A 15,532-nucleotide genomic window follows, 5' to 3' on the forward strand; every position below is an offset into this window, starting at 1 on the left:
CCTGAGCAGGGCTGGGGAGGTCAGGCCCAGCTCCAGGGTTGGCCGCACCAGGAAAGAAGCTTATTGATCCCAGCCCAGCCCAATCGAACACAGGGCTGCCTGGGCAAAGGGCGATTTAATTAAGAAGACAGGAGGCTCTTATTTACCTGTCGGCACTTGCTAACTGTGCAGACAGCTGTCCCTCTACACTGACCTACAGACACAGCTATGAGCCTGAGGACAAAGCTGTGCCTTAGACATCTCTCTCCTCACTTGGCCAGGGAAATCCCAGCCCAGGGAAATCTGTGTGTGGTAGGGAAAGGTTTGGAAGAGTGGAGAACTTTGGAAAGGGTGAGGGGCAGAGCATGACATGAGCGATGGGAGAAGTACAAGGGCAGAAAGAGAGAGAAGCAGAGTTAGGGCAGAGGCAGGGGCAGAGATAGACATAAACAAAGAGAGGGCCCTTATAACCAGGAGGAAGTCCGACCCGATGCAGCTCAGTCTCGCCACATTCAGATTCGCCAGGACACAGGCTCTCAGAAAGCTCTGCCCCAATCCAAGGAGGTGATAAAACAGACAAATGTCTGTTTCTTTCCCAGAAAGAAGAGAAAAAGATGGACACAGAGAGATGAACACGCACACACACACACAAACACACACCCACATTGCACACATTTGGCTAGGAGATACCACGATGGAGAGACACCAGAAAGAGACCTCTCCAAACCTTCTCTTCCTTCTAGCCAGACGTTTAACCCCTTCTTCTCTCTCAGAAAGCCTTGGTGTTTGCACTAGCCATAGAGGTCTAGGATTCACCCTCCTCCCTCTCCTACAGGAAGAACAACATTGGATCAGAGTATCCCTCCCCAGCCTTCACTATAGCTCATCTCTTTCCCCGAAACGGACTTTCAGCTCCCCTGGGGCTGCTGCTCATTTGCTTTCCTCCACAGTGCCCAGAACACAGCAGTTCCTCACTCAGGGCTAGATAATTTGAGAAAGGCCAAGAGAGGGCCTGGGATCAGAGCATCCCAGTGTCAGAGGCCAGGAATGTCCAGAGCCCTGAACCAAGGCTGTGACAGGGTGGAAGGTCATACCCAGGATCTCTCAGGGAGTCAGTGCAGAGCCCACTGAGGCCACTACCCCCATGGTGAACCACAATGGGAAGCTGAAAGGTGCCCCATGTAGTGGACAGGTGGAGAGGTAGAGGAAGGCTGCTCATAGAAGCAAAGTAGTGATTAGGAGTCCTAGTCAGTCCTGGCCCTGGAGGATGAACTAGAAAAAGAGAGGCAGATAAAAGTTGGAGTGAGGGGAAATGTAAAAATGTATCCACTACACCCTAAAATCCCCTACATGGCAAACAGAAAGGCTCAGAGAGAGGAGCTTCCCAGGAGACAGGGGAGCATCCCCACTTTAGGATTGTCACCTTGAAGGGCGCCTAGGTGGCTCAGTGGGTTAAAGCCTCTCCCTTCGGCTCGGGTGTTCCCAAGGCTCATCCCTCCATGATCTCAGGTCCTGGGATCAAGCCCTACATCGGGCTCTCTGCTTGGCAGAGAGCCTGCTTCCCCCCTCTCTCTGCCTGCCTCTCTGCCTACTTGTGATCTCTCTCTCTGTCAAATAAATAAATAAAATCTTAAAAAAAAAAAAAGGATTGTCGCCTTGATCCTCGCCACATTGATGGCAACTCCCAGCCCAGGCCCCAAAGAATATTCCCTGCACCTCACCCCACCTCCAGCAAACAAGGACATAAAAGTCCCTTCTCTCGCTTCCTTTTCACACTGTAAAAGGCTGGCATTTGCAGAAAGCCCAGAAAAACTGGGAGGGCAACACAGAAAGAAAGAACCCCTCCCCCCTGAGAAGTGGGGGTGGGAGGAAGAATTGCTGCCTGAGTCTTAGCTTCTCACCCACAACCACTAACCACAGGCCCTCAGCCCAGCCGAGACCCCTCACCCCTTTCCACTTGAGCTATACCCTCTTTTTTTTTTCATAGCCATCTGTCCCTTCTCTTGCAGAGAAAGCCTCATGGTCCTATACCAGAGGGTCCTTGGGATCAGTGGCCGGTGAGAAGAGGGTGCAATGAACTACCCATGCTCTGGTATTCTTCAGTGGTCAAGAACACAGCCTCTAGGGCCTGGCTGCCTGCATTCAAATCCCAGCTCCATCATTGACTTAGCTATGACCTTGGGCAAGTTCTTCAACTTCTCTAGACCTCAGCTTCTTTATTGTTGGATATGAATAATAATGAGCCCTATATCCTTTAACACCTCAGCTCTGGGATTTCTCTTGTTCTGCGTGGAGGGGAGGGTGTGCGAGGTTCCATGAGCTCTGTGGTGAGAAAGGCTCCAGGAGGAGCTGGGGCTGAGAGTGGACTAGAAAAAGGTGAAGGGAGTCCTGAAGCCAAGTTTGGCCTATGTTCTCACACTTGGCACTTGAAAGCCTTAGATCTGGTCCTGCTAGGCTCTGGAACTGGCCCAAGTCCAGCCCCCCCAGGCCTTTGTCCAGCTTGGCACGTCCTCTATGCTGCTCTCCCAGGCTCGGAGCTTTAGCAGTCCCAGTGGGTAGGGGTGCCATCTTGTGGTCACAACTGGAAACTAACCTAAACCGGCCGGACTGAGCAGGCTTTGGGGGTGACCCACCATAAGCAGTGAAACCAACTGGGGTCTCCTGCCCTGACCAGAACTCCTCCCTCCAATGGGCAGGGAGACTGAGATCAGAGTTGTCATAGTGGGAAATTGGTGACCATTGCTGTTGGAGCTGTGGCTTGAGCACTGACCCTGGCACCTAACCTGGGAATGGGGTAGGGTGTACAGCTCTTCCTTCCTGTGAACCCCCCCTCCCCTGGGTGAGTGGGGCCCAGATCTCTTAGGCCAAGAAGTCTAGAAAGGAGGCAAGGTAACGAATGCCCAGGGGAAGTTCTCGACCGGGGTTTCTCAACCTGGGCACCAGTGACCTTTCGCAGCAGACAGTCCTTAGTTGTGGCGGCTCTGCTGTGCATTGTAGAACGTTTAGCAGCATCCCTGGCCTCAACCAGCTAGATGTCACTAGAGCCCCTTCCCCAGTGGTGACCACCAAGAAGGTCTACAGACGCTGCCAACAGTCCTTTGGAGGGTAAAATTTCCCCTGATTGAGAGGACCACGTGTCTAGACAGATTTGATCACATATCTCATTTGCTGCTTATTAGCGACTGTAAACCGTTCACTTTTCATCTCTAGATTTCTGTTTCCTCATCTATATAAAGGGGATATAGTTTGAGAGGATTACATGAGATAGTGACTCTCATCTAACTTCCTCTCCTTCCCTTTTCCCCCTTCCCTCAGGTTGCCTATCCCCTCCAAACCCTCTGTGACCTGCTCTCACCCCAGGTCTCTATCCTGGGCTCCTGCCAGTCCTCAGCAATGTCCATCACTCCCTCAGTGTCAGTGTGGCCCCAGGGGGCAGAGTGTCAGTCCTCCTTAGGCTTGGCTTTGGGGAAGATGAGGCCTTGATGCCTCTCATGCCAGTTGAGTAAGGTGGGAGGGTAGGAAATGATGAAGGCTGTGGTGAAGGAAGCCTGTGGATGGTCAGAGATGACATGTAAGGAGGACAGGTGGGTCCAGGCACTTTTGTAAGAGTATTCCCAGCAGGGCTGGGCAGAGGCCACTGAAATCTTCTGGAAGCAGCTTGGAGATGTGTGGCTATCCCACGGGCTGCAATATCTTTGATAGGAGCCTTGTGGGTTGTCCTTGTGGACACCTGTATGTGAGTCAGGCTGCACATAAACCTGATTGGCAGTTTTGTGAGGCCTAACGTTGAGATATTTGGGGGGTTACACTTTTTTAAAAAAGAATAGAAAGTTGGGCACAAAAGAGAATATATATTTAGACTTAGAAATCAGGAACAAATGGAAATTTTAGAAAGCTGACAAATACTACAAGCCTTTAAAAATCCAGGAAAAAATTGCTTAGTATTTTTATTAACTGACTGACACACCAACATAAGACTTTTTAATAAGTTATATTTACTTGGAAGCCAACAAAAGCAGTTGCAATTTTTTTTTGCAATTACAGAAGGACGTTCAGTTAACACCACGTTTGTTTCATTAAAACTGCACCAAAGATGACTGAAAATGAAAATATCACCATCCTCCCATATAACTATTTTTTCTGTGCACCACCACACAAGAACCTGCTTCAAATTTCTGTGCCAACTTGCAGCTCCTAACTTGTACCAGACAAAGGTTTGTGGCTACTTAAAATACCGCCGAGACTGGGCTATTTAAAGATACATTCATGAAATGCAGGGGACCCAGAATAGCCACAGTGATCTTGAAGAACGAAGTTGGAGGACTCACACTCCCTCAGTTCAAAACTTACTACAAAGCTACAGTAATCAACACTGTGTGGTACTGGCATGAGTACAGTTGTGTAGATCAATGGACTAGAATTGAGAGCCCAGAAATAAACCCATACATTTATAGTCAATTAATTTGTGACGAGGGTGCCCAGAAAATTCAATGGGGGAAAGAATAGCCCTTTCAACAAAAGGTGCTGGGTATCTACATGCTAAAGAATGAAGTTGGATCCCTTCCTTACACCATATATATGTGCTGCCGAAACGAGCACACCTTCCTTACACCATATAGAAAAATCAACTAAAAACAGGTGAAATATCTAAATGTAGGAGCCAAAACTATAATACTCTTACTTAGCTTATGTTATGGTTTTTTAGACACAAGCAACCTACAGAGGATGTTGCTTTTGCCTTCAACACAAGCAACAACAACAACATTTAGATAAATTGAACTCCATCAAAATGAAACAAAACTGTGCTTCAAAGGACACTGTCAGGAACGTGAGAAGAAACCCTGTAGAATGAGAGAAAATATCTGTAAATCACAGACTTCATAAAAGTCTGGTATCTAGATTATAGCGAGAACTCTCAAAGCTCAATGATAAGAAGACAAACCACCTAATTTTAAGAAGAGCAGAGGATTTGAATAGACATTTCCCCAAAGAAGAAATACAAATGGCCAATAAGCACATGAAAAGATACTCAACATCATTAGTCATTAGGGAAATGGAAATCAAAACCACAATGAGATACCGCTTTACACCCACTAGGATGGCTAGAATAAAAAAGACAAACAGTAATAATGTTGTCGATGATGTAGATGAATTGGAACTGATGCACTGGTACACTGCTGATGGGAACGTAAAATGGTGCAGCTGCTTTGGGGAAGCTGTTGGCAGTTCCTCAAAAATTTAAGCATAGAGTTATGATATACCCAGCAATTTCATTTTTAGGTATATACCCAAGAGAATTAAAAGCATATGTTTACACAAAAGTGTGTACTTGAATGTTCATAACAGTATTATTCATAATAGCTAAAAATGGAAACCCAGATACCTACCGACTGATAAGTGGATAAACAAAATACAATGTATCCATACAATGCAATATTATTTAGCTAGGCAAAGGAATGAAGTCCTGATACGTGCTACAACATGGATAGATCTTGGAAACACTAAGCCAAGGGAAAGGAGTCATGCACAAAAGGCCACAGAGCCTGTGATTCCGCTCATGAAATGTCCAGAATGGACACATCCATACAGACTGAAAATAATTCACGGTTGCCAGGGGATTGGGGGAGGAGGAAGAGTGGGGAGTGACTGCAAATGGGGAACAGTTTCTTTTGGGAGTAAGGAAAATGTTCTGTCTTAGACAGTAGTGTTGATGTTGCTCAACATAGCAAATATAGTACAAACCACTGAATTCGATATTTGAAGAGGCTGGATTTTATGGTGGGTGAATTATACCTCAATGATTAAGTTTGGAAAAGTAAAGAAGGTTCTGTGTACCAGGTTACAAATAATTTGCTTATGCTGAGAAAAATCTCAGTTTGTCATGGGGCCCATTCTCTTTTCTGTAAAAGATCTATTTCATTATCTTTTTCTTTCTCTGAAATGCTTGAGGCAAATTACTAAAGAATTTCAGAATTGATACATACCTTTTAAATTCACTAATCCAATGATACAAAGAGAAAGCCCAGATCCAGATGGATTAAGTCACGTGTCCAAACGTCAGAGCTGGTCAGGCTAGGATCCCGGGAACTATGTAGTCATTGACACCCTCCAGGACTCACTTACTCCTGCTACTGGGAAGGCTCTGCTTGAATTAAAACTTGCTGTTAAGTGTCTAAAAAGAAAATTAGCTATATGAAAACGACCCTGTATAAGAGAAAAACTAGTATTATACAGCCTCACATTCTCATGTGTTTCCTTTGATTGTAGCGAGTTGTGTGTAGATGTTTTAAGTGTTTCATGATTAGAAAACACTGAGCTAGAATCAACTTCGTCATTAACACCATCCTCATTTTTGTCTTCATCTTCCTCCTCATCTCCTCAGCCTTCTGCCTCCCTCCTCCTGCTCTTTTTTCCTTGCCTGTGTTCAGTCTTGCCCACTCCCTTCTACCATATCAGGCTGTACATTCTTTAACTGCTTCTTCATGTGACAGTGGTTTTATAATACCATTTTCTAGACGGAGAACTGAGACCATTCAGAGAGTTTAGTCTTTCCTTCAGCGTGGTGATCAAGACATGTTTTGTATCATTCATAATTTAGGGAAGCTTTTTTCAGGCTTACCCCTATATTGGAAATGTCATGTACAATTTTAGGGTTGATGTCAGATTTGGGGAAAACTCTATCAAGAATCTTTCATTTGCTGTTACACTGAAAAAATAAATAAAATGAAAAAAAAAAGAATCTTTCATTTGTGGACTGTAAAATTTCAACATATTTTGAGTTTTCTTCTGTAGTGATTATTTTTATTTTTTTTAAGTTGATAGTGTTCATTAAAAGGCTGGTTGATGTCAAGGTCTTGTGACAGTGCATATTACAAATTTTACTCTGTTGGTGTCAAGTGATTTGTGTTAGATTAGCAAAAGATTTAAAGTCTCTTTCCAATGTGTTCATATAATTCACTCTTCATTGAATGTATTATCAAACAACGCAAGAGTCTTTTTAATCATTCCATTCAAAAGTTACCTCTTTCTTTTAATAAACTGCTTTTTAGTATGATCTAAAGATATTTTGAGTATAACTGTCTTTTCAATGTCAGATCATTTCAATTAATTTCATTGTTCATTATTATTGCTTCTCTTTTCTATTCTATTTATCTAAAACATATCCAACCAAACCCAAACAAAATGTGTACCTTTAGATTGGGCCCCAACGTGCTCATAATGCCACCTTCCAGAAGGGAGAAGTCAGAGTAGAAAGGGATAGTGGTCATAACTAATTGGCTAAAATAATTTACCTTGGCAAATTAAGAAGGAGACTGGCCCAGGGCCTTAGAAGAGGCTCATTCAAGGGTCTTAAGCTTAAACTCTGTTGCCTAAAAGGTGCACCAGCCCCTGGTGGTATGTTCTGGGTTCATGTGTACTCTTGTATGAGCACACATGTATGGACATGGGCCCAGGGCTTCCTCAGGTTCGCCAGGTGAAAATGGCCCCAAAGACAAGGGTCATTTCATCTACTTTGCAAACGGAGTTGGCCTCAGCTAGACGCTCCTCCCACCCCCAAATCCAGGGGACTAATATGAGAGATGGGCCAGAAGGGGACCTCAAACCCGATCATCCATGGAATGATCCAGTCTCCAGGTGCTCCCCTCCTTCCCAACTTCCACTCAGTCCTCCCTCCTTCCTTCCCATGCACAAGTACAAGGCAAGGCAGCTAAGCATGCAACCTCTGCCTCTCTGCCTGGATTCAAATCCTGACTCATGACCTAAGCTAGTACAGTAAGGGTTCTTCTCTGGGAATTTTCGAAGTGGAGTTTAATGGTGAGATCCCTGAGTTGCTGGAGAAAACCAATATGGACTCAGAGCAAATAAACTAGGTAGAGGCAACTCAGGGAATGGTGGAAGACTAAGAGGGGCTTCAGGCTCTGGTCCCCGCTATCAAAATTATGGATGTTATGGTTCCTGTAGTGCTGCTTCTGTATATGAACTGTCCCCTGTCCTTCCAACATACCCCTGGGGGGTTGAAGCTAATTTGAACTGGGTTTCTGTCCCTTGTAACTGCAAGTGTTCTGGACTAAATCTCTCCCCATATCCGCTTCTTCTTCACCTGAGGTCTCCATCTTTGTAATGGTATTACTGTCCACTCTGAACCAAACCAGAGCCTGAGTCAGCCTTGGTTCCCCCTTTTCCCTCACATCCTTAGGGCCTCCATATACAAGGCTCTGTGAACAGTTGTGCATGCTGTTCACTGAACAAATGTACCTGGCTATGAAGGTCAGTGGGGGGCTGAAGTCCAGCCTGCTCTATGATTGCCCAGCTATGAACCCTGATGCAGAGCATCACCCTCAGGAAAGAAGGGACAGCTTTTTCCAATTGCACACTAGCTCCTGGGCCCTCTTCATACGTGTAATTTGTTTCCTCAGTGCAGACACTCTGCATCCTCCTTTCTGTATCTTCTTATACCCCATTATGTGAAGGAACAGCTTATTTTCTGTCGCTTTGTGGTCTTTGCTCTTGCTGTGTCCTCAACTTGGAGTATCCTCCCCTTTCATGACCAACTCCTTCAAGATTCTTACTAGAGGTTACCTGCTTGTCTCTACCTTCTGTTTCTACTGTGTTCTTCTACCACATACACCCCCGTTATAACAATTCATTGTGATGTAACCAGCTGCTAAGAGAGCCAATCTCCCCAAATGTCTCAGTGTTTTCCATAGTCAGGAACTGTCCACTGGTCTCTGTTTTCACCCAGCATAGGACCTGGCAACTACTGAATGAGTGAGTCCCCAGAAGGTCTCAAAGGAATGTAAAGAACCCCAAGGGACAACTGGGGAACAGCCAGAAGAAAAACTGAGGATTATTAGTAACAGAGCAGCTCTAGGCAGCTCTTCAGGGACCCTGTGTTGCGGACAGCAGAGGCTCTCCTCAGAGCAGAGAGTCGTTCTTGCTGGCAACATATCTTGCCGGCAGTCCTCAGGGCCATCCCACCTGCCAAGCAGAGCCTTTGAAAGTGGGTCTGTAAGGTTTTCAGGAAAAAAGTGTCTGTCGGGGTGAGATGCAGGAGACATTGGGGTCCTGGTGACAAATGTATGTATGTTTGGGAGCGGGCTTGCATGGCATGGGGATGGGGAAGAACGTTTACCAGACTATCCTTCCAGGGGTGCCCTCCCAGCTCTGCACGTGCATGCACACATGCATGGGTCTGTGGGCACTGTCTGTTGTCTTTTCTTGTTTCTCAAGACACAGTTCAAATGGCACCTCTTCCAGGAAGCCCTCTCCAGCACGCTGACTAAATCAATGTCCTCTCCGCTGCTCTCAGAACGTTTATAGCCAAACCTGAGATGATGCCGATTTGCACTGCCCTGACACGGCCAGGATGCTCTAAGTTCCTGGCTAAGCAGAGATATCTGTTCCTGTCTGGCCTCCTATGCGGTCCCCTTAAGATTACTCCTACCACTGAGAGCCTGTAAGTGCCATACAGCTTACATCACCGCCCCTTCACAATCATTTAGTTTTTCCTTATAATGTTATGAGCACCTGATGCATCGTCTATACCCATGCGACTTCCGGGTGGCGCGAATTCCCAGTGTTCCTTCTGGACACCACGCCTGGGTTCACTCAGTGTGTACTCAGGGGCGTGATTCTCAACCTTGCACGTGCTTTAGAATCACTTGGCGAGCTTTTGAAAAAAAAAAAAAAAACAAACAGTACCTGGCCCCAGATATCAGGGGCAGATACATTAAATCTTTGGCGAGTGGGGCAGACATGGATCTTTTTTTTTTTTCACTACTCAAATCATTCTAAAATGCATCCTGACAGAAGAACCACAGAGGAACCTCCCCCACGTAGAGGCTCCTTTCTGCAATCCGTCTTCCGCCTACAGGGGTCGCTGCGGTACAGCTGGCCCAAGTTTTCGGGTTTCTTCCCTTCCTAGCCCCGTCCCCAGGGAAAGTCGGAGCCACCGCGGTATAAATTAGCGTCTTTATTTCGAACACCTGAGCGAGCGCCTGCGGCTCGCCCACCTGCCGTATAAACGTACAAAGTCCCTGTCGCACCGCACACCATGCCTCAGAGATAAATACAGCCCTAGGGGCTCCTGCTCTGGCAAAGCAACTCTTATTTACAGGAATAGATTACAAAAGTATTACAAAAAGTGGTCCTGAACTGGGGGAGGGGGTGGAGTGGTTACTGTTAACACTTGTGACACGCGGAACGCGAGGGCGCCCGGTGGGCGCTGGCGAAGGGCAAAGTCGCCGGGGCTCCAGGAGGGAGGCCACGCCCCCTTCTGCAGGAGGCGGGGCTGAGATCTGCGCGGGTCCCCTCCCTCCTAGGGAAATGCGGAAAGGCAGAGGAAGGGTCTGGCCCCTCGAGGATCAGCTCTGGCCCAAGGAGGAACACCTAAAGGCCATCGCAGCGAGTCTCAGGGAAGGGTGTTGCGTGGGAAAGAAGGACTGTGTCCTTGCTGTGGAGTGCGGGAGTGGAAACACATCAGTTCTCCCGCCTCTCCCAACTTGGGAGGGGTCGCTTTTAAAGCGCGGTTGGGAGTGGGGGGTTGGTATTTAAGCTCAATCTTTGGGGCGCGGGGGACTCTAGGGGCACTGTCCCTCGGGCGCCCGGGCAGCGGAGCCCTCCCATGCGGCCGCCCACCTCCTCAGAGCACCTGGTAGATGGGGTTGGGGTTTGCGCCCGCGGGGCACTGCGGGGCAGCGTCCGGGGAAGGGGTGGGGGCGCCGCGCTCGACTTCGCTCTGGGCGGCTTCCTCCTGTGGGCCGGGAGAAGACTCCGGCGGCGCGTCCGCCAGCAGAAGCGCGGGCGCAGTGGGGCTGTCGGTGGAGATGCGCTCCACGATGCTGGACAGGCAGTCGAGGCTCGACACCGCGGCACTCTTCCCGGGCCTGGGTTCTGCGCGGGGAGGGGTAGGAGAGTATGCAGTTGAGCGGTGGACAAGTCTCCCACCTACGGGCTCAGTGCTTTGGGGCAGACAGGAAACTGAAGGCCCGCCCGAGTCCGAGAGGACCCAGAGAGAGTCGGGAGCGAAAAGGAAGGGAGCTGCACGTGTAGTATTTCATTCCCTGTACAGTCTCCCAGGACTGGGGGCAAGAGGAAGGTTCTAGATAGAGGGAAGTCGGGGCAGCGCAAAGGGGGTAACGTAGGAAGGAGGCGCGAATACGCACCGCCGGGCGTCTCGCTGTAGTAGGTGCCATCGTAGCAGTTCCGCCGCCGGGCACCGTTCGGGGGGCCGCTGTAGTCCATCTGCAAACGGTAAGGGCGACCGAGTCAGGCTCGGGGACCGCGTGGGGCCAGAGCATCACTCCCTGTAGCCACCCCGCCTCAAGTCCCCAAGTCTCAGCCACGAGTTCTGGTCCCTGGTTGGGGGTCGGGGCAGACAGGCGCTGTCTGCAGCCGCCCGGGCTAACTAGAGGGCAGATAGTCGCCTAGGAACATAAGTCTGCATTTTGTAAACAGGGGTAAGTGGGAAAAGGCAGATCTTCATGTGGCTGAAGCAGAGCTCTAACAGCGCCCCCAATAGGGTGGCTCGCATTTGTCCCGTGCGCCCCCAAGGCACCAGACCTCCCCTAGTGACAGCTGCTTGGGACACCGGGGTCCACTCGCTGCAAGGTTCCGAGCCCAACCTCCCTCTGGAGAGCCTGCTCCTCGCCCTCGGAAACACGTCCCAGATATACCAGGAGCTGCCCCCACTTCTCTAGCTGGGGGTCCCGGCCTTACCATGCCGTCGGAGCAGTTGGACCGCGGGCTGGACGCGTCTGAGTCGCCGCTGTAGTGTTCGCCCACACGGCCTGGGGGCAGCGGGCCAGGCGCGTAGAAGGCAGCGGCGGCACCAGGGGGCGCGGAGTCCTGGTCGCGCAGCAGCGCCTGCAGGCCTTCGATGTAGCGAATCGCATTGCGCAGGATCTCCACCTTGGGCAGCCGCTGGTTCGGGTTGCTGGACGTGCAGCGCTTGAGCGTCTCGAAAGCCTCGTTGACTTTGCTGAGGCGGCGTCGCTCGCGCATGGTGGCGGCCTTGCGGCGGTCGGCGTTAGTGGTCTTGCGCTTGCACGCTTTGCAGGCCCACAGCAGACAGCGGCCAGCCTGGTGGTGCCCGCTGGGAGCGCGCACATGCTCGTCCTCGCGCGTGACGGGCGCCGGGTGCACCGCCGCAGGGAAGTGCGAGTGTTCCTCGGGCTTCAGGAGCGCGCCCACGTGCACGAGGCGCGGGTCCAGGTCCTCGAAGAATCGCAGGTCGGAGGAGTCGAAACAAGGGTCATCATAGAAATCATCCGCGGAGGCAAAGTTGCAGAGGGCGCCGTCGGGGCCAGTCAAGTCTACGTCTCGGAGTGGCGGCGACAGCAGCTCCATATCCCGGCAGAGGGTGGCGCAGTCCCTGCTTCCGTAGGGGTTACCCGAAACTTTCTGCCTCTCTGCAGTCCTGGCCGTGCGGTAGTAAAGTACCGGGGGTCTGAATGTACACCCCACTATCCCCCCTCTGCCGGGTCCTGTCGGGTCTGATGGGAAAGCGGCGGCAGCGCCCCGGGGCTTCCCCACCCCTATCTTCACGCCAGGCGCCGGGGGCTATTTATCCAGTAGTAGCTTAAGGGCCCCCAAGCCTTAGCTGGCCGCTGGGGGCGGGGGCGCCCGAGGCCAATAGAAGCAAGGTGGGGAGGAGCTTGGGATCCCCAGGGTGGCTGCTTGGGCAAGAGACCGGCCAACCCCCTACCCCTCGAGCCCGCGGGCGCTCCGGCCCCTCCCTAGGCTGGGAGGGAGGCAGAGGCTGGCAGCCCAACGCGGTTGCACTTGGCTCCGGGGCACACTTGCTCCAAACCACTCCAGCACCGTACTCGTCCTATGTCCCCGGGAAGTGTTGGCCGCGCGCGCTCAACTCCAAGCTGACTTTGGGTCTCCCTCTGTCCTCTGATTTATGGGGGGACCTAGGTGCAGGAAACAGATCGCGAGAGACTTAGAGAGAGACCCATGGCAATAAGGCAGAGACACACTCAGAGGTGAGACAGTGAGACAGTGAGAGATACAGCCAAAAGACAGACAGACACGGAGAGCAGAAAGCTAGAGCCAGAGGCAGAGAAAAATCTGCAACGAGAATTAGAGTCTAAGTGGATGAACCTGAGACAAACTGGACGTGGGGGCCGGGTCACTAGGCCAGTTCCTACCTGGGAGTCGCTCAGAGGGCGGTGGGCCCAGTATCCCCCTCTGGATGCTTAGAAACTGAGCCGCTGCGTCTACGCAGACGAGGGGGATGGCTGCCAAAGCGTCTCACCTATGTCTCCGAGCCCAGGTTCTGCCCTGGCCTGGAGGGAGGGGAGTGAACTCTTGCCTAGCTCGATGGGCGTGTGTCAGCAGCGGAGTGTCCTGTGCGGGTCTGGGTGGAGATGTGTCTTCCGCTGGGAAGAAAAGGGCTCTGGTTTTCCCTCGCACACAGCGCTGCACCGTGAGGTTCATGGCGCAAAGGCCTCGAACGCCCAGATTCAGCCCGAGAACCCCACTTCAGAGGGGATCTTTGAGAGTAGAGTTTGGAGACCAATGATCTAAGTTCGAGTCCAGATCCCATAGCTTCTTGTGTGATTTTGCCGAAGTCATAGCACCTTCCAAGCCTCAGTTTCCCCACTTTGTAAATTTGGGGATAATAATAGCTATTTCTTGGAGTAATTGTGGTTGTGGTGAGAATCTAAAAGAGACCAAAGATGTGGAGGCCCTTAGTCCCAGATACAAGGCTGTATTATGGAGAGGACTTGCTTCTGTCGTTGGCCCAGACTGAGCTATGGGCTCCCTGCAGGTTTCCCAGCCATTGGCTGGGACACTGAGCCCTGACAGGGACCCATGTGATGTCAGGGCTTAGCTTCTGCAGAGGTCTTAGCTGCATTTCTTCCCAGCAAGCCCACTAGAAAGACTGGGAATAGAAGGAGAAGGCAATTCAGGGGATCTCTGGCTCCTTCACAAGCCCTGGGTAACCCCCACCCCCAGAATGCCTCTTAGCCTTTTCTTGAATCTCTCGTCCACATCTTCCTATCAGCAGTCTGACTAGAGGTCTCCCTTGGACCAGATAGCCCTCCAGGGCTCTTTCCCTGCAGCACCTACAGATAGAAGCAAGAGTAGTCATTGTGTGTTATACTTCAAGAAGCTGTCCTAACTGGCTCCCTGGACCCTGGGAAGCTCTCCCTTCCCACCAAACCTAACAGACTCTTTTGGAGCCCTGCCTTCTTCTCTTCTCTGCCACTGGCAATGCTGAAGGTCCTCTTCCTGATGTGGTCCCCTCCCTTCACTCTGTAACTCCACCTTCATGTAGTCCTTCAACACATATTATGAAGCATCCCTTATGTGCCAGGTATTGGCCTAGGTGTTGGGGGATACAGCAATGAATAAAATGGGGACTCTGCTCTCATGGTGTTTACATTGTAGGGTAGGGAGACAGATAATAAACAAATAAGCCAGAAAAATGTGATATCAGGAAATTTTCAGTTCTATGAAGAAAAATAAAGCAAAGAGAAAAAGTGATGAAGATTCTTTCATTATATGGAGTGGTCTGGGAAGGTCTCTCTGAGCTGATTACATTTGAGCAGAGACCAGAATGAAGGGAGGGCAGAAGCAGGTATCTGGAGTCAGATAGAAGGAAGAGCACATGCAAAGGTCCTGAGGCAAGACTGTGTTTGTCATATTTAAAGTACAGCAAGGAGGCTGGTGTGTCTGCTGCAGAATGAACCAGTGGGAGAGTGGTAACAGATGGGGTCAGAGGGACAAAGAATTTGAATTCTGAGATGAAAAGCCACTGGAGGGCTTGAGTGGAAGAGAAGAATGTTACCTATTGACTTACATTTTAACAGAAGCATACAGATTTTGGAGGACGAAGGCAGAAGCAGGGAGAGCATTAGGAGACTATTGTAATGAGCCAAGTAAGTGGTGATGGTGGTTTAGATCTGGGTACCAGCAGTGAAGATGGTGAAACGTAGTTCAATTCCCAACATATTTTGAAGATGGAGTCAGCAACATTTATTCATGTTTGGATGTAGGCAGGAGGACAAGAGAGGAGTTGAGGAGGACTTGGAGAAGAACGGAGTTGGGGAATGGCAGGTTTGCAGGTGGCAGATCAGGAGTCCAAGTTAAGACTCAATTTGAGATGGGTGTTCAACATCCAGGTGGAGAGATCAGGTAGGCAGGGGTTTTATGAGGCTGGAGTTCCAGGGGGGAGGTCTGGGCAGGGGGAAGCCCTGTCCACTGAGACATCAGAGTCTCTCCAACCCCAGTGCTGCCATTCTGGACTGAGGTGCATTCTCTTGACCTGGATGACCACCATGGCTTCCTGGCTGCTCTCCTTACTTCCTCCATTCTTGCCCCAGCATAATCTGTCCCCCGGCACAGCAGCCTGAGTAATCCTTTAAATATGTAAATGAGATGATATCCCTTTCCAGCTTTAAACTCCTTAAGAGCTTCTCTGTTGCACTTAGAATAAAATTTCATCTCCTTACACTAGCCTGTAAAGTCCTACACAAGTTGGCCTCAGCCCATCTGTCTGATTTCTTCTGTAGCCACCATCCCTTCTGATCACTCCATTCTA

At 50.0% G+C, this 15,532-nt stretch overlaps 1 protein-coding gene across 1 annotated transcript; it reads right to left on the reverse strand.

The window, feature by feature from the left end:
• Positions 1–10,621: 10,621 nt before the first annotated feature.
• MYOD1 (myogenic differentiation 1) lies at positions 10,622–12,327 on the reverse strand. The gene is made up of 3 exons (XM_046014172.1): positions 11,698–12,327; positions 11,145–11,223; positions 10,622–10,872 (listed from the first exon to the last, which is right to left on the reverse strand). Exons 1-3 carry the CDS (start codon positions 12,325–12,327, stop codon positions 10,622–10,624), a joined length of 960 nt encoding a protein of 319 aa, XP_045870128.1.
• Between the last annotated feature and the right edge of the window lie 3,205 nt (positions 12,328–15,532).

This window comes from Meles meles, chromosome 8, assembly GCF_922984935.1.
Source record: "Meles meles chromosome 8, mMelMel3.1 paternal haplotype, whole genome shotgun sequence".
Taxonomy (NCBI): Eukaryota; Metazoa; Chordata; class Mammalia; order Carnivora; family Mustelidae; genus Meles; species Meles meles.